The sequence below is a fragment of the Stenella coeruleoalba genome (genome assembly GCF_951394435.1).
Source record: "Stenella coeruleoalba genome assembly, chromosome: 18".
Classification (NCBI taxonomy): Eukaryota; Metazoa; Chordata; class Mammalia; order Artiodactyla; family Delphinidae; genus Stenella; species Stenella coeruleoalba.
In genome coordinates, this window is record NC_137164.1 from 11,142,831 (window position 1) to 11,167,560 (window position 24,730).

Genomic DNA, 24,730 nt, shown 5'->3' on the forward strand with positions numbered 1-24,730 from the left:
TATTTTTAATGGCATGCCATGACATAGCATAGCAGAGATCAGAGTATCTGCACACAGTGAGAGGAAGTGATCTTCTGTGAAACATTTGTTTCAATTATATGTAGTAGATCTGGATGTAAAATGTATTGCTTTAGATTGTAGTTAAAAAAAAAAGTTTCAAAATCATTAATCTGTTGTTTACCAGAGAAGATTTTTAGTGTCAAGAGAGGCAAATGTCTTAGCTTAAGTTTACACAGCTATTTAGTTTGTATTCTGAAACCATGTCTTCAGATTTTCAGTTTAGATCTTCGAGTTAATTAAAAACTTGATTAGATTAAAGAATTCTGTAATGCTAATAAAATTGCCTAGCTCTGAGAGCTCAGGATAAGCCCCAATATTTTAGAACGAAGTGGGAGAACCAACTGATTTGTTACTAAATTCAGATTTTTAAAAATACCTGCATTGTATTTTAAACACCACCACAACTAAAGAGAGTATACACAGGCAGACTTTTTCCTGGTCCATGATCTCTGCTGTCCAGATATGTTGTTCCTTGTCTCTGGTTTCAAGGATTGAGGTCAGGCCCAGGGCATGTCACCCTTGACCATCAGTCTCCAGTCTGTCCTTCTCAGGTATCAAAACACAGTTTTCCACATTACAGATGCCCTTTAATTAGGTAGAGTTGCTACAGTTTAGGTGGACCCCAGATCACAAGAGAAATAAGCCCTTTCTGCAGTAACTCTTTCCCCAGAAATCTTCTCATTTGCCAAGTGAGCATCTTTGGTTTCATGTAACTATTTCCTAGAACCCACCTTGTACCATCCTGATATTTTTCCTACAAATAGAGTCTATTTCATTATGTCCCTCAGAAATTGTAGTACTAATATAAGCTTATTATTTCTTGTCCTATTATTGCAAAGGGCAGTGGGATAATATTCCATCTTTAATTTTTCTACTGTATAATAATGCAAACCAAGATTGTATAATTTTTTATACATGGTGAGATTCTGATCAAGTAATAATATTTTTCTATTTTAGCTATTCTTAAGCCAGTTCATAAAATGGTTACCTTTGTGGACTTTCACCAGAGGTCTAAGCTTTTCCCCCTATGTCTCCTTTAACGTTTATTTTCCTGGGTAACTTCTTTGTCCGTACTACTTTCTATATACGTTGACCCTCCATGTAGAATCTGTGCTTTCAATCTATTTTTGCTTCATATCCAGTAACAGAATTTACTGGATTGCATATGAAATCAATATAAACTCTACTGTACATAATAGAATCCATGAAAGATACCATTTGGACTTGTGATACCAGTTTTAACTGCTAAAGGATTATCTTCTCCTCCTCCTCCCTCCGGAAATACAACCTGTGACTCATGATATACATGTTACTATCTCAAAAATGTTGTTCTCTCTACTCAGTAGGGTTGTTCTAGTTATACTAAACCCAACCAAAGGTAATCTTTCTTATTAAGGATATTATTTTGACTTTGAAACTAGTTACTTAAAAAGATTATACAGATTATTTCAATAGCTGTACTTTGCAACATTTAAACTCGAAAATATTCTCACATTAGTTGTGCTTTCTATTAATGTATTTGTTTTGATATATGGAGAAATCTTGCAGTTTTATATCCTGTCAACAGAGGTAGTTTTTTACTGTCAAATTAAACAGATTCTGTTTTACAAGTTGAAATATTCATGATTGCTGATCTTGGAGTGATCTCTAAGTCAGTTTTTCCCAAGAAATTAATAACTGTTCATTATTTTAGGTTACATGTTTCATTTTGTTATTAATTTCACCATTTTCCATATTTCCAATTTCACCATATTATAGTCACAATAAGAATTACTTTAATTACATCATTTATCTTGTTTACCAAGTCAATATCCTGTAATGGTTCTGAGATAACACTTCTTTTCTTCACACTAAACTGATCAGTTTATCTGTTGTGTCCTCCATTAGAATGCAGGATTCTCTAGCACATGGAACACATCTGTTTCATATCTGTGCCTTGTGTACAGTAAGTATGCAGTGCTGTTTTTAGAACTGAATCATTAAATGTCTTTAATTCCTGGGAATGACTAGCTCCTTACTTTTTGTCAGACATTTTTTATTACCATTTATTTGACTCCACTTTGTAGATATCGCAGTTCATACTGATTCAAAAAATGACTGTTTGCTGGAAAAACTGGACAGCTACATGTAAAAGAATGAAATTAGAACACTCCCTAACACCATACACAAAAATAAACTCAAAATGGATTAAAGACCTAAATGTAAGGCCAGACGCTCTAAAACTCTTAGAGGAAAACATAGGCAGAACACTCTATGACATAAATCACAGCAAGATCCTTTTTGACCCACCTCCTAGAGAAATGGAAATAAAAACAAAAATAAACAAATGGGACCTAATGAAACTTCAAAGCTTTTGCACAGCAAAGGAAACCATAAACAAGACCAAAAGACAACCCTCAGAATGGGAGAAAATATTTGCAAATGAAGCAACTGACAAAGGATTAATCTCCAAAATTTACAAGCAGCTCATGCAGCTCAATATCAAAAAAACAAACAACCCAATCCAAAAATGGGCAGAAGACCTACACAGACATTTCTCCAAAGAAGATATACAGGTTGCCAACAAACACATGAAAGGATGTTCAACATCACTAATCATTAGAGAAATGCAAATCAAAACTACAATGAGGTATCACCTCACACCAGTCAGAATGGCCATCGTCAAAAAATCTACAAACAATAAATGCTGGAGAGGGTGTGGAGAAAAGGGAACCCTCTTGCACTGTTGGTGGGAATGTAAATTGATACAGCCACTAGGGAGAACAGTATGGAGGTTCCTTAAAAAACTAAAAATACAACTACCGTATGACCCAGCAACCCCACTACTGGGCATATACCCTGAGAAAACCATAATTCAAAAAGAGTCATGTACCACAATGTTCATTGCAGCTCTATTTACAATAGCCAGGACATAGAAGCAATCTAAGTGTCCATCGACAGATGAATGGATAAAGAAGATGTAGCACATATACACAATGGAATACTACTCAGCCATAAAAAGAAACGAGATTGAGTTATTTGTAGTGAAGTGGATGGACCTAGAGTCTGTCATACAGAGTGAAGTAAGTCAGAAAGAGAAAAACAAATACCGTATGCTAACACATACATATGGAATCTAAAAAAAATGTTTCTGAAGAACCTAGGGGCAGGACAGGAATAAAGACGCAGATGTAGAGAATGGACTTGAGGACACTGGGAGTGGAAAGGGTAAGCTGGAACGAAGTCAGAGAGTGGCATGGACATATATACACTACCAAATGTAAAATGGATAGCTAGTGGGAAGCTGCTGCATAGCACAGGGAGATGAGCTTTGTGACCACCTAGAGGGGTGGGAGGAGGGTGGGAGGGAGATGCAAGAGGGAGGAGATATGGGGATATATGTATACATATAGCTGATTCACTTTGTTAATAAAGCAGAAACTAACACACCATTGTAAAGCAGTTATACTCCAATAAAGATGTTAAAACAAAAAATAAGTGTTACTTGTAGTATATCTGTTATTGCAAGAAGAATTAGAAGAAATAAAAGCACCATTTACTTTAATAAGTGGGTCTAATATTTTATGCTGAAGTATTATTTTTTTAAATGCAAAGCAATTCACATAGTGACTTCTCTACGGTATTGTTATCAGACTGTATTCTGGTACGTATATAACCATATAATTTGACTCTGAATTGTGGATGGGTGTGAGTTGGATATAGAGTTTTCTGGTATAGGCAAAATAATCTTGTGAATTTAGTGATCTATATTTTTTTGCTTATATAATCCTTGTCAAATAATTGCAATAAACTACTGCTTAGATGGAGTATATACTTAAAATAATTTCTGTGACTTTTGGCAGTATCTTAAATGTTGTTAAAATGAAGGAATTTCTGAGTTCTTTAAAGTTCCAAAAACTTTTTAGTTCATTCTTAAGAATGAATAAAACTGGACTGCTTATTCATCCCTATTTAATTTTTTTTTTTTTTGTGGTACGCGGGCCTCTCACTGTTGTGTCCTCTCCCGTTGTGGAGCACAGGCTCCGTACGCGCAGGCTCAGCGGCCATGGCTCACGGGCCCAGCCACTCTGCGGCATATGGGATCTTCCCGGACCGCGGCACGAACCCATGTCCCCTGCATCGGCAGGCGGACTCTCAACCACTGCGCCAACAGGAAAGCCCAATATTTTGTTTTAAATGGAGGATTCAGTAAAGAAAATTCAGCTTGAGTCAAATTGGAGAATTTATTGCTTTGAGCACAGATAAGGAGTTCTCTGAAAGTCTAGCTTGTTTTCTCTGAGTGCTTCAACAATTTAAGCCTTAATAAAGCTTAAACTTTATTTAAGTTTATAGGCTTAAATAACAATAAGCTGTTAGCAACTTTATTGGATAAAGTTAATGTACGCTTGAAAATAAGTGAGGTTCAGCTGACTGACCTCTACTTGAGCTTACTTTATCCTGTAGCCTTTTTTTTCCCTTTTTAGGCTTAATCACAATATTTATCAAATAATTTCCTTTTACTAATTATTTTCTTAGTTTTTATCTTTGACTTTATGAATGTATTAAGAAAAGTGGTGCATAGTATTTCCATTGTGCATTATATAAGTATTTAAAAGAAAAATAACCAGTGTTTTTCTGAATATAAAAATAAAGAACTTAAAGGTGTGTATTACTAAAAAGCAATTTTAAATTTAAATTTAGTTACGTTTGAGAACCTAAAATTATTAAATGTACTTATTTGAGAATGTAAATAAATGAAAGTCAGAATTTCAGTAGTTTGGAACTATAATTACACAAATCATTCATTTATACACACTATGTCTAAAAGGAGGATCCCATATCTTATGGAATATGAATTATTGTTTTATTTTTAATAAGTAGGCATTAGTATAGCCATTTAATTCAACTCTCTGTGATTTAACTGTATAACTATTTATCTTGCTTTTTTGATTATTAATATTTCTTGAAATGAAATACATGTTTAAGAGATATATAGTATTCTTAATAATAATTCAGGATCAGAGTCTTTCTTGGGTAATGTCAAAATTTGAACCAGACATAGTTTAGTAGTTTTAGAATTTAATAGAGACTTTTGGAATTTGAAGCAGCACAGGGAGAATAGAAGAAAGTTGATGCAGAGGAGTGATATAGGAATAGCAATTCGTTCTATAATTAAATTTAACCCAAAGAGAATTGAGGGATCCAGATGATTTATGATAGTGAAAATGTCTCTTATTTCCCTTATTTCATCCTTATTCATTGCTGTTGTGATTAAATCAGGAAGTTAAGGAAAGGGCAAGACACTCAGGTTAATCACTTATGTAGTGGAAACTTGAGTCTAATACTATGGATAAAAGTTTTTAATAAAAACCTCAACAATAGTTGTTTTAAGTTATTTGGAGGCATAGTGCCTTATTATAATTTCTTCAGTATAATACTCTCCCTGGACACCTTCATATGTTTATTTATGTGCCTTATTTTTATAACTGGGCTTTCACTCCTTGAGATCAAAGACAGTGTCATCTCTGTGACACAGCGGTGGCTTACTTATAGTCCCTAAAATAAATTATTTAAATGAAAATACCTCAAGAGACAGCCAACCCAAAACTTAATCAGTCCCAAGTGATTGTGAAATTATAATCTATTGTTTAGTATGTGTAAATGTAAAATGGTATTTCCATGGAATGTGCAAAGAGAAGTGGAAATCACATGGAGACAAAAAGAAAAAGTGACATTGAATACCAAGAATTTGCCGGAACATCTTCCTTGATATGACATTTTTGATGGGCTAGCACAAACATGGATTCTAAAGAATTCTAAAAAAGAGTAAATTTACAACAGTGTTTCACATTTTACAGATGTTGATAATAATGCCAGGAGAATATTCTCTTCAGCTCAGCTCCCTCACAGTCAGAGCAGGAGCAAATGTCTATGCAGGAACTATCACTGTAACTTCAGTTTTTTATTGTAATCTATCATTCTGTGGAGGAATAATCTATAAAAGAGTGTTAGGAACTTAAGTTCTACCACTATGCAAAAATTCTTAGCAGAAGCAAAACTATAAAAAAGAAAAAATCTCCACAGCCAATAAGATTCCTAGGCTATATCAACACAATGGCCAAAAACAAACAAGCAAACAAAAATTTAGAGTTTATTTCAATAAATGAGTCAAAATGACAGTATTATGTAACTACAGTTACAGTTAATCTTGTTTGTGAGCAATCTGAACATTCTAGATTTACAATTTAAAAGCACTTAGCCAACCATTCTCATATGGAAATAGATTTTTAGTTTGAACATGTGGAATTTCCATGGGAAAAGTCACAATATCAAATTACTTTGAGGTTGCAGTTAATATATTAGTATTAATATCTTTGTTAATCTTTCAAAATATTTCATGTAAGAGAGTACCACAAATTTCTGACTCTTAAAAAGCAAAGTCACATTTCTTTTATTTTAATAAATGCCTAAAATCCATATTCAAAACCTTAGAGCTTGGGACTTCCCTGGTGGCGCAGTGGTTAAGAATCTGCCTGCCAATGCAGGGGACACGAGGTCGAGCCCTGGTCCGGGAAGATCCCACATGCCGCGGAGCAACTAAGCCCGAGCACCACAACTATTAAGCCTGTTCTTTAGAGCCCGCGAGCCACAACTACTGAGCCCACGTGCCTCAACTACTGAAGCCCGCGCGCCTAGAGCCCTTGCTCCACAAGAGAAGACACCGCGATGAGAAGCCCGCGCACTGCAACGAAGAGCCCGCTTGCTGCAACTAGAGAAAAGACCACGCGCAGCAATGAAGACCCAATGCAGCCAAAAAATAAAATAAGTAAATAAATTTATATAAAAAAATAATAACCAGCCCATATTTCAAAAAAAGAAAACAACTTAGAGCTCGATGTGTTTCGTAATTCAGATATTTCAGGATTTAAGAAAAGTAATAGGTGCTTATATGTGTATTTCATAGCATCTTCATGGACTTAAATACATTAATATATTTTCAGTAATACATAGGGATAGTCATGCTAAGTAGAATAAAGTTTGTAAGTAGCATCATATTATTTAGGTGAAATTTTGCTGATGATTGACGTTATGACAATCTTACGAGAAAGCTTTTTTCAGAGCTTTTTGTATTTTGGAATTATAAAGTATCATAGGCATACATCTAAAATAATTTCCCCTGCAGTTTTAAAAATCTGTAGGATGTATGTACAAGTATGTGTGTGCATGTATGTGTTCTCTCCCTCTCTCACATTCACACACACACACACACACACACACACACACACACACCCCTATGGGTGAGGAAATAGTTTTATTGGAAGACGGCCAAGCTCATTTGATTATGCGTTGTCTCTGGCTGCTTTTGCCCTACAATGGCAAGAGTTGAGTACTTGTGACAGAAATTTATTATTGTCCCCTGGCCCGCATCCCCAAAGCCTACGTATTTTATCTGAGTCTTTACAAAAATGTATGCTGACCCCTAATGTATATGATACATCCAGAGACTTCAGTTTTATTCCTATTCTGAAGACAGTAAGACTGCCATAAATTTGTGATAACCTAGTTTTTAAGTGAACTAAAGTAAATCAATGAATGAATGAACTCTCACTGTTTCTGCAGTATTTTGAAGGTGTTTTTTAAAATTTTCAATTAAAATTTGTAATCTAAATACAAAAATAAGCTGTAATGGTTTAATTACATTTAAAAAAGCTTTTTTTTAGTAAATGAGCTTAATGTTATTTTAGTTTCTTGAAGATAACATTACAGTTGTTTTCATTTGTAGTGCAGTTTTAAATCAAACTCTCTGAAACATAAAGGCAAATCTTAAAATGTCCAATCAAAATAGTATGTAATACTACTGTCATACAGAGTGAAATAAGTCAGAAAGGGAAAAACAAATACTGTATGCTAACACATACATATGGAATCAAAAAAAAAAAAAAGTCAGAAGAACCTAGGGGCAAGACGGGAATAAAGATGCAGACCTACTAGAGAATGGGCTTGAGGATACGGGGAGGGGAAGGGTAAGCTGGGACAAAGTGAGAGAGTGGCATGGACATATATACACTACCAAACTTAAAACAGATAGCTAGGGCTTCCCTGGTGGCGCAGTGGTTGAGAGTCCGCCTGCCGATGCAGTGGACGTGGGTTCGTGCCCCGGTCTGGGAAGATCCCACATGCCGTGGAGCGGCTGGGCCCGTGAGCCATGGCCGCTGAGCCTGCACGTCCGGAGCCTGTGCTCCGCAACGGGAGAGGCCACAACAGTGAGAGGCCTGGGTACCGCAAAAAAAAAAAAAAAAAAAAATAGATAGCTAGTGGGAAGCAGCCGCATAGCACAGGGAAATCAGCTCCGTGCTTTGTGACCACCTAGAGGGGTGGGACAGGGAGGGTGGGAGGGAGGGAGATGCAAGAGGGAAGAGATACAGGGACATATGTATATGTATAACTGATTCTCTTTGTTATAAAGCAGAAACTAACACACCATTGTAGAGCAATTATACTCCAATAAAGATGTTAAAAATTTAAAAAAATAGTAATACTACCTAGACACATATTAATATTAGTTGCAGCAGTAACAGTAAAAATTCAGACCATTATTGTTATTTCAGAGAATGTTTATTTAATATTGTTTTTTTTTGTTTGGTTTTAGTTTTTCAGTTTTAAGTTAGAAAGCCACAGTTTGCTAATTGTTACGTTTTTGACCTTAATAAGTTTAGATGACTTAAATGGTAACACTGAAAGTAATTTTTTACCGTCAGGAGAATATCACAGTGATGAAACAGAGAAATAAATTTCATGTTTCAGGTAAAAAAGTAAAAGAAATGTAAAAAACATAGGAAATTGATATTATGTGGATAAAGATGTGTAAGCATTGCAGAAGTCACAAGAGATACACACTTTATAGTTATATGCTGTATCTCAGAATGCCGCATAACACAATGTGAAAGCTATACAGAGCAGAGAATTTCAAAGACACTGCCAGCTGCACACCACTGAAACTAAAGCAGGTGAAGGGTAGTGAGCATGCAAACTTTCTTTCAAGGTCTGTAGTTCTTATTCAACATTTATTATTAAAATGAAGCTATTTCAACTATTTCAGTGCCATTAATGTGTACTAATTTTGGAACTTAGAAAAGTTAAAATCATTAGAAAGTTATTTAAAAACTAAATTGTCCTGGGCAGACTTGATATTTAAAATTCAAATTATCAGAATAGTCATGTCTATTTGATGGAAATTAAATTAGCATATTTTATTATGAGGAGAAAGAGAAAAACTATATCTTAAAACTGTACTGGTGCTTGCTTCGGCAGCACATATACTAAAATTGGAACCATACAGAGAAGATTAGCATGGCCCCTGTGCAAAGATGATATGCAAATTCGTGAAGCATTCCATATTTTTTTGTTATAAAGCAGAAACTAACACACCATTGTAAAGCAATTATACTCCAATAAAGATGTTAAAAAAAAAAAACTGTACTGGTAAGATTACTACCGGTAGTTTGCTAGTGGGACTCATAATAACGCCACAGTTTTGTCCAATGCCATGTTATCTGTGCAATTTATTTATATCAGGTTTGTCAGGGTTATAGCATCCATACCTAAAAAACAAATAATTTTAATATCAAAATTAATTTTTTTGCCTATATTCTAATTTTGTCTGGGATGAAACTCACTTTCTTTCTGCAAACCTGCTCCTTCATTTATTTTCCTTTCTCACTTAAAGGTTTTATCATTCACACTTTGCTCCTTTACCCTGTCCTTTAATGTCATATTCAGTTATCCAGAGTATTTTATTGTCTTCTCCAAAATGTCTTTCAAACTGTCTCTGCTTGCATTGCTGCCGCCTTCAGCTCAGGTTTTCATCATCTCGACTAGACAGTTCCTATTCCACTGACAGAAGTGATCTTCCCAAAATAGATCGAATTCTGTCTGCCCCTGCTTAAAATCCTTCAGTGGCTTCCTGTTGCCGGTAGGAATAGGATGCCATAGATGGCTCTCTTTCCTCTCTTCCTCCATCTTCATTTCACCACCTTCCATCCTCTGCACTCCACAGTATAGCATCCCAATTCCATTTTACTAGCAATGTCATGCTTCTTTATACCTCTGATGTTTCTCTGTCACCTCGGATGACTTTCCTTTTTTCCTTTTTTTGCCTAGATAGGGTTAGCATCATCAACTCAGATGTCACACTCCCTATAAATTCTCCTCAGCAGAGCTGCTCACTACCCTTTCTGTGTGTCTAACGCTCTGTACTCTCTGTGTCCTTCCTACGATTCTGTGTCATGATTATTTGTTTATATAAACTACCAGTTTCCTCACTTCTTTTTAAACTTAGCACCTGGCGGGGTATCTGGCACATAAGACACAAGTTCAATAAATGCTTTTTGTTACTTAGCCATAAAAAGAAATGAAATTGAGTTATTTGTAGTGAGGTGGATGGACCTGGAGTCTGTCATACAGCGTGAAGTTAAGTCAGAAGGAGAAAAACAAATACTGTATGCTAACACATATATATGGAATCTAAGAAAAAAAAAATGTCATGAAGAGCCTAGGGGTAGGACGGGAATAAAGACACAGACCTACTAGAGCATGGACTTGAGGATATGGGGAGGGGGAAGGGTAAGCTGTGACGAAGTGAGAGAGTGGCATGGATATATATACACTACCAAACATAGGGTGGATAGCTAGTGGGAAGCAGCAGCATAGCACAGGGAGATCAGCTCGGTGCTTTGTGACCACCTAGAAGGGTGGGAGGGAGGGAGACGCAAGAGGGAAGAGATATGGGAACATATGTATATGTATAACTGATTCACTTTGTTATAAAGCAGAAACTAACACACCATTGTAAAGCAATTATACTCCAATAAAGATGTTAAAAAAATAAATAAGTAAAAATAAATGCTTTTTGAATGGCGCTCTTGTTCTTAAAAAAACACTCTTATTTTTCCTTAAAATCTTTTTTCTTCATCAACTTATATTTATTTGTATAAATATATATCAACTATATATTTCCTCAGTTAGTGATGGTTTTTAATTCATTTAACTAAAGTTTATTGAGAATATACTCAGCACTGCCCTAGTCATAGATGTGAATGCTCTCCTCTTTTGGAAGAGGGCCCTTGCTGAAAGAAAACTTGATGTTCCTTAGAAGATGCATCCCAGCTGTAAGTATAATTCCTCTCTTGTAACCGTAACGCTTCATACGCTTCACCTCCCACCATAAGGGGCATCCTGCTAGAGATGGAATTTTTCTACACTATTTTTAAGTGTCATAATTTGATCTTCTAATTCTACAGATGCATGAAGTCAGACCCACACATTGAATCAAATGTTTCTGACGGCTGTGTATTAAAACAGCATCACAATACCTTTCAGTATTTCTTTTATTAAAGAAAGATAGTTTTATCCCAAAGGTCAAGCTTTTAACTTAATGTTCATTTTACAATTTAGTGGGATTTGGTGAGGTTTTGTTGTTGGTGGTGGTTTGTTTGTTTTATTGGCAGAGGAATGTAGTTCTGAAAGTAGAAACTGACTTTTTACCCCTAGTAAGTGTAAACCCAAAAACACTGCCAGCGATTTATTCGGGTGGCAGTTCACTCATCTGTACCCAGTATGTGTTTGCTGCCTGGATCTGGACCACCTCAAATTTGTCTACCTAATTCAACTTCTCATGTACTTGTATCTTGGCCAGTCAGACAACGTTGAACAATGTTTCAGTGTAGTTCATAGTATATTCAAAAGCTTGTACTAGACAGTTTCCTCACCACTGGAGCACCTCCTATATTTTCAGGCTTCTTTCTCTCACATGTTGACTATCTACATTCCATGGGTTCACTTTATACTGGTAAGATAGTATGGTCCACAGTATTGGACTGGTATTTCTAGTCAGAATAGTTATTCTGGTGAATATACATTTCCTGGTGAAAGTGTTCTGTTAACTGGCCAACACTTCTAACTAGCTTTTTGCTGGAGGGGCACATTTGTATCGCTTCCGTAGGGGATACTTCTTAATTGACAAGGTAAGAAAAGTCATCATGGAATAGGGATGCCATAACTGATCCTAGTGTCATTCCTCCCATTGTATAACTTACTCTATATTCTTCCTCTTCACTTTCAAAAACGTGTAATTTTCTTTCTTTCCATCTTTATCTATCTTTGAATTTTACTGTAGCGCTCCAGTCCCACTTTCACACCCCCCTGTATTCTAGTCAGCCAGTCGCCCAAGCTACAAAGGTCTTTTCAGAGTTTTTTCGTCCCCTGCTCCCTCTGTACTTTCTGCTTAAGCTTTTGGTCCCCATGTCTGACCAACATATGCTACCTTCTCCAAGAAAACTGTCAAAATCACCCAAGTTGGAATTAACCATTATGACCTTTCTCATCGTCACATGTTGCCATCCTGTTAGTGTCAAATTATTTAAGTAGTGCTGCAGCAAACACGAAATGGCCTTTCAAGTTAAATGACTTGAATTCAGGTCCCAGTTCCACCACTTACTGTATGAAACATCTTGGGCTAGTCACTGAATCCCTTCATTTTTTTATCTCTCACATGAGGTGATAATAACTAGTTCAAAGAGTTGTTAAGAGAATCCAATGAGACAGCATATATAAGTGATTTGTAAATGATAAAGCTCTATGTAGGTCTTCCTTGGTGGTGCAGTGGTTAAGAATCTGCCTGCCAGTGCAGGGGATACAGGTCCGAGCCTAGGTCCGGGAAGATCCCATGTGCCGCAGAGCAACAAAGCCCGTGTGCCACAACTACTGAGCCTGCACTCTAGAGCCCATGAGCCACAACTACCGAGCCCCCATGCCACAACTACTGAAGCCCGCGAGCCGCAACTACTAAAGCCCACGTGCCTAGAGCCCGTGCTCCGCAACAAGAGAAGCCACTGCAATGAGAAGCCCGCACACTGCAATGAAGAGTAGCCCCTGCTCACCGCAACTAGAGAAAGCCCGCACGCAGCAACGAAGACCCAGCACAGCCAAAGCTCTATGTAAACGTTAGATAATCTTAGATTGGAATTAAAAGATGGAGCCCTTGGGAAGGTGTAGATAGTGTCTTATTAATCTCCTGAGTGCTAACACTATCCTTTACTCATGAGGAGATATCAAATGAGTTGGTTTGATTATGAATTTGTTGCCAGATGCAAAAAGGAAAAAAAAACTCAACCTGTTTCAGACATAACAATTTTAAATATTTGCCTTGTGCATATATAGCCTGAGTATAGTATCGCTAGATAAATTTGGCTTTCTTGAGCTTATGGTTAAAGTTATACCAAACCACGTTTATTACTTGCACCTTAAATTTTCAAATATAGGTGCTTTTTTATTTAGAGAATGTGCAAGGATTAGTGTCATCAGACAATGCTTGTATTTTCAGTAGCTCTATTAAATGTCTCAATATCTCTAGATATCTTCAGTATCTCATATCTCTAATAAAAAATCTATTTGTTTTAGTAATACTTTTGTTAACACTTAGAAATAGTGTCAACCAAAATGATTATATAATTTTTGAAAGGTGATAAGTCTTCCAAAATTGCCTCTGCTTGTGTTCTCATTGTCAAATTTAGGTTTTGCTTGTTTGTTTTGTTTCGTATTGTTATTTTGAGTAGGATCCATTATCATTCTGTTCATTCTAATTACATCACATTAGTAAAGGTGCAAGGATCTATTGAGTTGAAATCACAATGGCCTTTTTCAAAGTACCTAGAGTGCTGTTTGCAAACTGCAGTTTTGCTATCCTATCATTTTGTTCTCATTTCCTTTGAACAAAGCATTGATGGAGCATTTGTTTTTCTTATGATGGAATGATAGTATGTGTTTGGAAGAAGCATGAATATTCTTGTTACACAGCAGTTTTTTAGAAGTTCATTTAAAATTAGTCTGTGAGAAATGAATATAATTGCATGTTTTTCCTAATTTGTACAAGTTATGTATTTCAAAACTCTAGTACACAGAATATGTAGTGAAAAATTCTTTATATAATCATTCATCATATAGCCTTGTAGTCTAATCATTCTTTATACAGCTTGACAGTCTAAAATCTAAATTGATATGGAGTACAGATTTTATTTACGATCCTTTTGCTGTACATAGTCCTTTGGCCTTTTATTTAGTTTTTCTTTGTCAGAATTTCAGGTGGTTGAGTAGCCAACAGGTGATAAATGTCCCATTAATCTTTCTGACTCTCTAGCTCCTGAGCATGAGAATTGCTGATCAGTTGCAACAATTGTCTCTTAAATGAGCTTTTCACATCTGCCTCTTATTTCATTAGTTAACTGTCTGCCCAAAGATCTGATAAAATGGAATCCTGGCGCCTTTTTACAACTTGTTTTGTAGGTCTGTACGTTAAGGATAGAGTTGTTAGCAGAATGGGCACAAAAGGGTATTTATCGACTACCTACAATAAATATACATGCTAGTGTCTGGAAGACATTTGAGACTCTTTATTGAAATCACCTTAAGAAGAAAAAATAACTGGTTTCGCTTTAGTTTGCCATTTAGCAACAACTAATGTAAGATCATGGCATTTCTTACTATACAGGGCTTTTACTGATTATATTTGTCTTCATATAAAAAGAAAAAAAAAGTTAGTCTATTAATTTAATTTAAAAAACAGTTAGGGCTTCCCTGGTGGCACAGTGGTTGAGAGTCCGCCTGCCGATGCAGGGGACACGAGTTCGTGCCCCAGTCCGGGAAGATCCCACATGCCCCAGAGCGGCTGGGCCCGTGAGCCATGGCCGCTGAGCCTGCGCGTCCGGAGCCTATGCTCCGCAATGGGAGAGGCCACAACAGTGAGAGGCCCGCGTACCACAAAAAATAAATAAATAAATAAAAACTTAGTTAAAAATTTTAAAAAATATATTTTAAATTAGCGGACATCATGATGAATATACTCTCCTCCTACCAGAGATTGTTATGAATCCTTGGTTACATCTTTCTCTATATGTTGGCACTTTAAAAATACTAACAATCATGATCAGCCTTCTTATTATGTTATACAGCAGTCATCTTTTTAATTGAAGTCTTGATGAATAATCAACATTTAAACTTTTTAAGAATATTTTCTTACCTGTAGAATTGTAATAATAATAGCACATCACAGAATATAAATGAGAATTAAATGAGTTCTTGTACATTAACACAATACCCAGCACATAATATGTGATCAATGAGTAGTAGCCATTATTACATATGTATTAATACATTTAATTCTTTTTTCTTCTGATGTCTATTCAGAGACTTTGGAAGCAGAACAATGGAATATTTTACAAGTATTTCATAATATGTTAATTGTATGTGAAATTCATTTTTCAATATTATAAAATTCATTTAACAATTGACAACCAGTGGGTAATTACCTGTTTGTAAATTATTTTAATTTTGTTTTTTGGAAGAAAATTTAGGCAGGTCTTCAATGATTACTGTTCTGTGCTCCAGGAAACAATAACATAGCAAATGTCATTGGAATAAAAAGAGTTCTAACTAGCTTATCAATTTTGATAGCTGCCCCACCTTGTTTAAATATAAGAAATGCCTTGACCAAATAAATAACCCAAGCCTGAGGTCAATTTCTTTAGTATTTTTCACATCTTCTTGAATATCTGAATATTTTGAAATTAATGCTATAAAAATATGTTAATGAATGTTTCCATTCATTTCATTTTAGGAATTTTACTTTAAAGAAAGATTTTATAAGTTAAAACCTATATAATGAATTAACTTAGAATGATGATTTCTACCAGTGTAATTTCATTTTGTTTTACCCTTTCTTCCTTGTAGGCCTTGTTTGTATGAAGTCCAGCACATCTGTGGTTGAGCTTGTTATGCTGCTTTGTTCTCAGGTACGAAATCTCAATCACTTGATTACATTAAACTACGTGAGGATTGTTTTGTCACTAACAAAAGAATGTATGTGACTATATATGTATATGTTTATATATTTTAAAAATTTCTGTCATTTCATAGATGAAGGCAATAAATTACATAGAGATGTATATTTATGTAGATGATCTTACCATGCAAATATTGATTTAGTCTCCCTTTCCCTTCCCTCCCTTTAGCTGTCTTATTATTTCCCACCTACCTAGCCTTCTGTTGTTCCCTATTTTTTAATCTCTGCAAATATATGTATATATAATTTGTTATAGATTTTTTGATATCCATCTTTACACCCCATCCTTTAAAAATGATACAGTATTATTTATAATTTTGATGTTCATTGTTAATTACATGGTTTCTTTTTCACTCTTATAGATAATGAAAACTAGAGGTTTTTTTGTTGCAGTAGCCAAAGTATAAAATATAGCTTATTAGTGAGGGGTTTTTGATACGATACCTTGCTGCTTTCCCTTTTTTAATGTAATTTGTATATTTAAATGTAAATTCTAAAAATCTACTTATACTATTTATCTTCAATAATCAGAATTAAAAATAGAATTATAATTGTTGGGTGTTGTTTTTTTAAGCAATTATGAGAAAATTATATGTAACATTTTTCTGATAGCTAAAATAGGGACCTAATGGTCTTTCTTCTTGCCAGCTCTCCCAAGTCTCCTAGTGATCCCGATTTTCACATAAGTATTAAATATTTTGTAATATGAGAATAAAAAGACCTTATGTGTGTTTGTAATAAGTAGTTATTACATTATCTCTAATTTCCTCAGTAGCAAGGAAAATACATCTATACTGTTTCTAGTTACTGACCTGAGGTCTGGCTAAAACCACAACTAACTTCCAAATAAACAACAATATGGCTTCAATTGATCCTTTAAAGCATCAGCAGAAACAAAAGAACCAAAAACTTACCCAGTAATTTTCAGTCTCCAGGTTTACTTTCTTCAAGAATATATTCATAGGGACATCATTAGGTCCATTTTCCCCTTTTCATCCAGAAAGAATATTAATAAGGAAGAAGTTAAAGAAAACAGCATTCCTGGCAAGAGTTCATCTGCAGGGCATTTGAAAATTGTTACCTAATGCCAGAGTCCTGAGTTCGAGAGACATTCTGTGAGATCTGTCTGGACCTTGTAGGTTCTTGACAATGCACATTTAAAAAAACATGGTTTTATGGGGAAAATATAGTGTAAAATTTCTTCTTCCTTAGCTCTTGGTTTCACTGCAGTTCAGAGAAATAAAGAAGAATGTAGCATTAGGGTCTAGTGTCTTTGATGGCCTCATCATCTAATCATAGGTTTAACATTACTCATTTGCTGGCTCCAGGAATTCCTGCCATTAAGGGCCCTAGAGATGAAACTTTGCCTCAGATATTGATTGAAAGGAAGAGTGAGAAATTTAAGCCCTCTATGCAGTGCACTTTCAGTGTTTCAGCAAAGCAATATTATAAACATGTCTCTCAATTTGATCTTTACGTTGAATGTTTAAAATAATTCAGTGTGCTTTAAATATTTAAGTGGTTAATTGATTAAATATACCTCATTTAAGTGACTTAAAAATGTATTTGTTTACTGAAAAAAGCTCCAGTTGTTTTATTTTCTATTAAACTGGAACTTTGCTTTCCACAAAAATGTTTTTAAAAAATAAAGAAACAAATGAGTAATCTTCCTTCGATGCAGTTCAGGTGGGAGGAGTTTACTATTCTAGTTTACAATTAGCTTATAAAAGCATCTTTTGAAGATCATCCATTGTTCAACGGATGTATAAAACCTTGGTTTTCGAGAACACACACAAAATGGACATGTTGTCAAAGTTTCTTAAAATAGTCTGCTCTTTTCTCTACTACTCAACTTCATGATGATTTATACTGTAACCCATTAGCCAGGCCACACAGCAGCAGCAGGCTCCTGACAGTAATAATACAGTTGCTGATGCTGCGGCGGTTGCTTGGTGCAGCAGCACTGCCAGTGCCGAGTTCTCCTCTACAGACCTAACACATCCTTTTGACAGTGGAGCTGGATCCCTGTAGAATTAGCATAGTTCTGTAAGCTATCTTTGCGCCAAGGCACAGGCAATCCTGAGGAATCTTTAAAGCTGCAGAGTTCTGAGTTTTCTTCTGTTTTACAGTCAGCCCTTTGCAGGTATTGATAGCTCAATGTTCTTATGATGAGCAGTTACTAGGACTCATAAAAGAGCTGAAAATCTGAATGAGTTACTGTCTTGATGAACTGCATGTATATGTTTTTCCCACAGTGGGAAATACAGCTAAGATATTATCCACACTGTGATTTAATTATTGGTTAAAATAAGTTTTCAATGCAAATGAAATTTTCTGGTTTATTTACTTGCTTAGAATATGCTTTTTCGCCCCTAAATTTGGATAGAACATGAAAGCATAGCATTTTATTTGGATAAAACAGGTAGCTAAGGGCTGAAAATGGAAAGGAAAATGTAACATTTCTCACAGCGTTAGTTTTTCTTTCATTAGATGCTTTTATTTTTATGCTTTTGATTTCGGAAATTTCATGTTAACTACTACATATTATTAAGGATATCAGCTTCTCTTTCCTTTTTATCTGAGCTCCTGAATAAACTTACTATTGCCAGTGGTTTGTGTGTAAAATATGGTCTAAATTTACATGAGATCGTATTACAAGTGTCTGAAGGTACTTGTCAAGGATAATTCAGTTCATATGGACAGTCTTTTAAACTCTAAGGGACATGCCATCCAGTCTACCCCCCAGTGGAATTTTAGGTCTCTGTGGAAAACACATTTTAAGTTTTAAGATGCTATTAGCATTATCATTATATTGCATTAATTGTTCCACAGATACACAAAACATTTTTTACCATATATGGATATTTTTCTTTTTCCTGTAGATCTTATGACATAAAGAATTAACTATTCTTCTTTCCTTTCAGTTTGTATTTAAAGTGCACTTAGTAGTATCTTTTAAAAAAAATTGGGAGTAAAATGAACTGGAGTAAAATAGTTAATATGTAGTGCTTTGAAAAATCAGTGCTTAATCAGTGAATAGTTTTCTCTGGAGTTCTTCAGTATCTCACCGTCTGCTATTGTCCTCTATCAACTTTTTTTTTTTTTTTTTTTTTAAGTTTTACAATCAGATGTGGTTGAGGTGCTTTTCATTAGTCTATATGTGCACCTAATTTTTCCATTACATTATTCTGAGTGTATTGTGTTCTTTGATGAAGAGCAGATTTAGTTTTCAAGTAAACTTTTTAAGGTACTATAATAGTTTCTAATTATTTCCAGATTTTTTTTAGGAAGTCTCCATCAGAGGTACTCCAGGAAAAATTGAGTGATGTTATCCCGTAGGATTTCTTTACGTTTTCATAAGTAAAGCTTAGCAGATGTCACTTGCATTTTTCTGTGCCTTATCTGTCAATAAAAAATGTTTTATAAATTGAGAAACTTTTATGTAAAAAAAATAATGTCTCTCAGTATTTAAGTACTTTCTGACTTGAAGCACTGATTAAGCAAATGTATGCTTAATGTATCATTTTTATTCTCAATAAAAACCCAAAAATGTATAAGTAACATAAAGTAGAAGTCAGCCTTGCAAGTCTTTTTAGGATCTGTGTATGAAGTTACTAACATGAATTATTTTGTGGTTTTGTTTGCCTTTATTCTTTTTTAAATACTTCATATACTTAAATAAAAAGGGTTCTAGTGACTTCACTGATGTGATCAAGGCCATATAACCCAGGACCTCTAAACACAGCACTTACAAAAGTACCACAACTGAAGAACAGTCTTCCTTTTTTAAAATGATTTAGCCTTTGAACTTCTAAATTTTTCATTTTTTCTCCAATTTGATACAGTTTAGTCAGATGTTGCAAAGATAAAGACATACTTTTCTTTTAATTACATTAAACCTAAGATTGAGGTACAAAGACATAGATAAGATGAATATAGAGGCCTACTAAAGAATATTTATTCATAAGTACTCAATATTTAAAGAATTTTTGGTGCTTAAAATAGGAAGATTATAAATTTAAGAAAACTACAGATGAACTACATTTTTCAAGCATCTTTGGAAATATGAAATCCTAATTATCATGGTGAAATTATGTCACATTTAATTATTTAGTGACTACCTTTTTATTTTAGCATTGTAATCTTTACTAAAAATTTATTGATACATTCTTCTATTTCTTAAAGTCTAGTGTTATCCATGAAACTTTCCTGTTTATGTACCTGAATTTGAAATCAAGGAAGAATAAAAAAGTTGTGGTTGTGGCATGATATTTTAAATTGAATATAATCAAGTGCTAACTATATGTGGTTCAGAAAATTGATCCTGTGAACTAAAAATAAGATTTTCATGGAAGGCTTTAATAAGATGGACTAAAGATGGACCCCTTGAAGTTAATAGACCTTCTACACGGCCTAAGCAGAGAAGGAGATTCAGTCTAAGCAAAGATCTGGCGAGAAATGAACCTGTTACGTGCTCAGACCAGTGACTAGCCTCATTTGGAGTGCATCAGAAATTAAGTAGCTAGACAGTATATGTATCTGGATTTATTTGTGATATAAGGAATTACCCATTTCCAGGCAGTATACCTCGAGAGTATTTTCTCATATAAAATATTATAGTATGTTGATAGCCTAGAATTGAGATTGATAAGAAATTTCTAACTTGTAAATAGTGTTCAGTAGTTCATGATACCCATACAAGAGACAGCACTTTCATCCCTGTATAATGATTAGTTCATATCCAACCTGAATTATAAACAGAGAAGGAAAATGATGGATGAACAAAAGTTCTGAGTTCATCTGTGTGAAAATAGTAAAATATAAGAGAAACGACAGTCCTTTTCTCATGTTTGAATTCTCATAATTCTACCAAAATTGGGACAAAAAGAAATTGGTAAGATAATTACCAATTTCTGCAGGATAATCTTTAAGAGTGTTATAGTTTCCGTGGCACAGGAGAAGGAATGTAGTATATTCTGAGGTAAACAGATTTCCCTGAATACTGACAGACCACCTCCCTAGACTAAAGCCCCTTTCCACATTTGGCTGCAATGTCCAGCCCTTTCCTGTCTTCCCAGTTATTTTGATTGTTTGTTTTCCCCCTATTTTTATTTTTCGATATTCACATTATATAAATTCTTCAGACACATTATGACAACTTTGAAAAATAGTGAAAACAACGGTGTATATTTCATTGTCCTACCACTTGCATATTCCCTCGCTTTTTGGTGGATTTTTTCTCTTTAATCCTACATATTTCAACATACTTTATTTTATAGTAAGTTATATATAATATCTTATAATAGGTAATTTTCTTTGTCCTCTTTTTCTTCTCTTGCACATTTCCTCATGATCATTTTTTTTCTGTGGTTTTGTTGTTGTTGTTTAAATAATTATAGACTCACAGGAAGTTGCAGAAATAGTACACAGAGTCCCATGTACCCTTTCCCCAGCCTTCTCCAATAGCACCATCTTATGTAAATGTAATACAGTATCAAGAGTAAGAAATTGATATTGGTACAGTACTTTTAACTAGGGTACAGACATCATTCAGCTTTCCCTATTCTTTGTCTGCATTCATTTGTGTGTGTATAGATCAATGCTATTTCAATCCTTATATTGATGTAACCACTACCACTATCAAAATACAAAATACAGAATTATTACTATTACTTCATATCTTCCCAATTATTTCAAACTCTTTTCTTTCATGAAGCTTTTCTGGTTTATTATTATATGATTTTAATCACTCCATCCTTCCCTTCAGCATTTGAAGTGCATGTATCTAGATAGTAAATATAGGTACCTGTTTACATGTTTTAATTGGATGCTCTCATAGGTGATAAAGTATGATTTTTTTATCCATTACATTGGAGTTTCTTTCAGAGTAAGCATCATGCCAAGTATTTCCTCCTTATCTGAAGCATTTCATTCAACCAATGGAGAAAATAAGTATTGTATAGTCTCATCAGTATATTTATTTAACATTAATTGAGATATTTTTGAATTGTAGAATTTTTTAAAACTATCCAAAAAGAAAGGCTGCTTAAGGATGACAAAGCTTTAGAGTCATTCAGGGTCACATTATGAATGTTGTTCATTTCAATTATGCTACAGATTTACACCATAACAAAATTCATTTTATGTTTCTGTTGCCAGTGAAGTCTTCCGTTTTGCTCCTCACTGTGTCCTCCACATCTTGCAGTGTCCAGCACTTAGTATAAATATTTATTAATTACTTACTGAGTTAATTCATGAGTAAAAGAAGAACACAGTCCCTAAGATGATTTGATTTATTTATTTTTGTTGTGGCAAACCAAATATAACATAAAATGTGCCATTTTAGTCCTTTTAAGTGTACAATTCAGTGGCATTAATTACACTCACAGTGTTGTATAACCATCATCATTATTTATTTCCCAGAATTTTCAACATTCCAAACCAAAACTCTGCACCCCCTAGGCAGTAATTCTCCCGATCTCCGTTCCCAGACTCTGGTACCTCTAATCCACTTTTTCGTCTCTGTGTTTTGCCTATTCTCTATATAGCATATAAAGAGAGTCAAACAATATTTGTCCTTTTTTGTCTGGTTTGTTTTACTTAACATGTTTTCAAAGCTCTTCCATGTTGTAACATGTATCGGAACTGAATTCTTTTTTATGGTTCACCAGTATTTCATTTTATGTACAGTAGCACATTTGGTTTATTCATTAATCTTTTGATGGACAGTGGGTTGTTTCCGCCTTCTGAATATTGCGAATACTGCTGCTCTTAACATTGGACAACAAGTATCTATTTGAGTCTCTATTTTCAATTCTTTTAGGCTTATACCATCAGGTATAATGTATATAATTGAGTAGAATTGCTGAGTCATTTGGTAATTCTGTGTTTAATTTTTTGAGGAACTGCCAGTTTTCCATAATGTCTGTATCATTTTACATTTCTATGAGGAATGAACAAGGGTTCCAATTTCTCCATATCCTTTCCAACATTTGTTATTTTCTCTCTCCCTCTATTTTTCTTTATTTGTTGGTTTTAAAATTATAGCCATTCTTAGTGAGCATGCATTGTGGTTTTGATTTGCATTTTCTTAATGACTAATGAAGTTGAGCATCTTTTCATATACCTATTCAAGTCCTTTCTCATTTTTAATTGGTTTTTTGTTGTTGTGCTTGAGTTGAAGGTGTTTTCTATTTATTCTGGATATTAAACCCTTATCAAAAATATGATTTGCAAAGGTTTTCTTTGATTCTGTGGGTTATTTTCATTTGTTGATAGTGTCTTTTGATGCACAAAAGTTTTCAATTTTAACAATGTCCAGTTTATCTATTTTTGTTATTGTTACCTATGCTTTTGGTATCATGTCTTTGAACCCGTGGCCAAATCCAAGCTCATGGACATTTCCCCTATGTCTTCTTCTAATAGTTTTATGATTTTAGGCCCTAAATTTAGGCCTTTGATCCATTTTGAGTTAATTTTTACGTATGGTATGAGATAGGGATCCAACTTCATCCTTTTACAAATGGTTATCCGGTTTTCCCAGCACCATTTGTTGAAGAGACTATTCTTTTCCCATCAAATGGTCTTGGCACTCTTGTTGAAAATCAGTTGAGCATAGATGCCTACGGTGATTTTTAATGTAAAAGTAGTCCCCGCAAATTAAAAGAAAAGCAATTTTAGAATAAGTATTACAAGTTTAAATAAAATTTCCTGTTACTTCATAATTTCACTACTCAGGAGTAATAACAATTAGTCATTTAATGTGTATCCTTTCGAATTATATTTCTACACGTAAGTGCAAAATTATTTTTCTTGTTATTAGTATAAGCAAAAATTGCTGTTATAACAGCAATAGTTTACAAATTATGTTTTCCAGTTGATAGTGTAGAGCAGTGCTGTCCAATCAAAATATAATGTGAGCCACATACACCTTTAAATTTTCTAATAACCACATTTAAAAAGGTAAAAAAGAAATAGGTAAGATTAATTTTAATAATGTATTTTATTTAACCTAAATATAATTTCAACATGTATGTAATCAGTATAAAAATATTTAATGGAATATTTTACATTCCTTTTTTGGTTCTAAGCCTTTCAAATCAGGCATATATTTTATACTTAGAACACATATCAGGTCACACTAGCCACATTTCAAGTGCTTGTACTAGCTGCACATGACTAGTAGATGCTGTACTGGTCAGCACAGCTCTTTCTTCCATATATGAACATCTGTGCTTTTATTTTTTTAATGTTAATATGGTCTAAAAGTAGAACAGGGTATTCCAGAAGCCCTGAATATTGTAGGTCTTCAAGCAAAGATCAGCTAATCGTGTGTTAAAGATTCTTGCACTGGGTTAAAAAGAACAATTCCTAAGTTTCTCTCCAACACTAAAATTCTCATGCTGGCTTATATGCCTATAGCTGCATGATTATTCATGAATAAATGTAAAGTAACTTAATATAACTGCACATAGCTCTGCTTCATGATAATGTTGTACACAGGGTCTTAACATTCAAGATTTAAACTGGAAGTTCCTGCTGTTCTTAAATGGTAGCATAGATAAGTGGCATAGAATAATTTATTATTTTGCCAAGGCGTGAATTAAGATCATGTGTGCTACGAGTTTGGTATATGAGAGTGTATAAGCCAAGCAGACAACAAAGCATCAACAGCTCAATGCAACATGGTTGCTCCCTATTTATTCTTGAAAGTAAGGCCGTTTTCATAATGATTTCTTGCTTCTGTGTAAGCATGGGTGGTAACCACAAAATATTGGTACTTAATAGGTCTCACAA

General features: G+C 34.4%; 1 protein-coding gene across 8 annotated transcripts in view; it reads left to right on the forward strand.

Annotated features, from left to right (window-relative positions):
* NBEA (neurobeachin) overlaps positions 1–24,730 on the forward strand; it is a 630,595-nt gene that overhangs the window by 279,633 nt on the left and 326,232 nt on the right. For all 8 annotated transcript variants that reach the window (XM_079902587.1, XM_079902590.1, XM_079902583.1 and 5 more), the window contains one exon: positions 15,823–15,884. In XM_079902587.1, the coding sequence (XP_079758713.1) occupies positions 15,823–15,884 (62 nt within the window). The remainder of the gene's footprint in view (positions 1–15,822; positions 15,885–24,730) is intronic.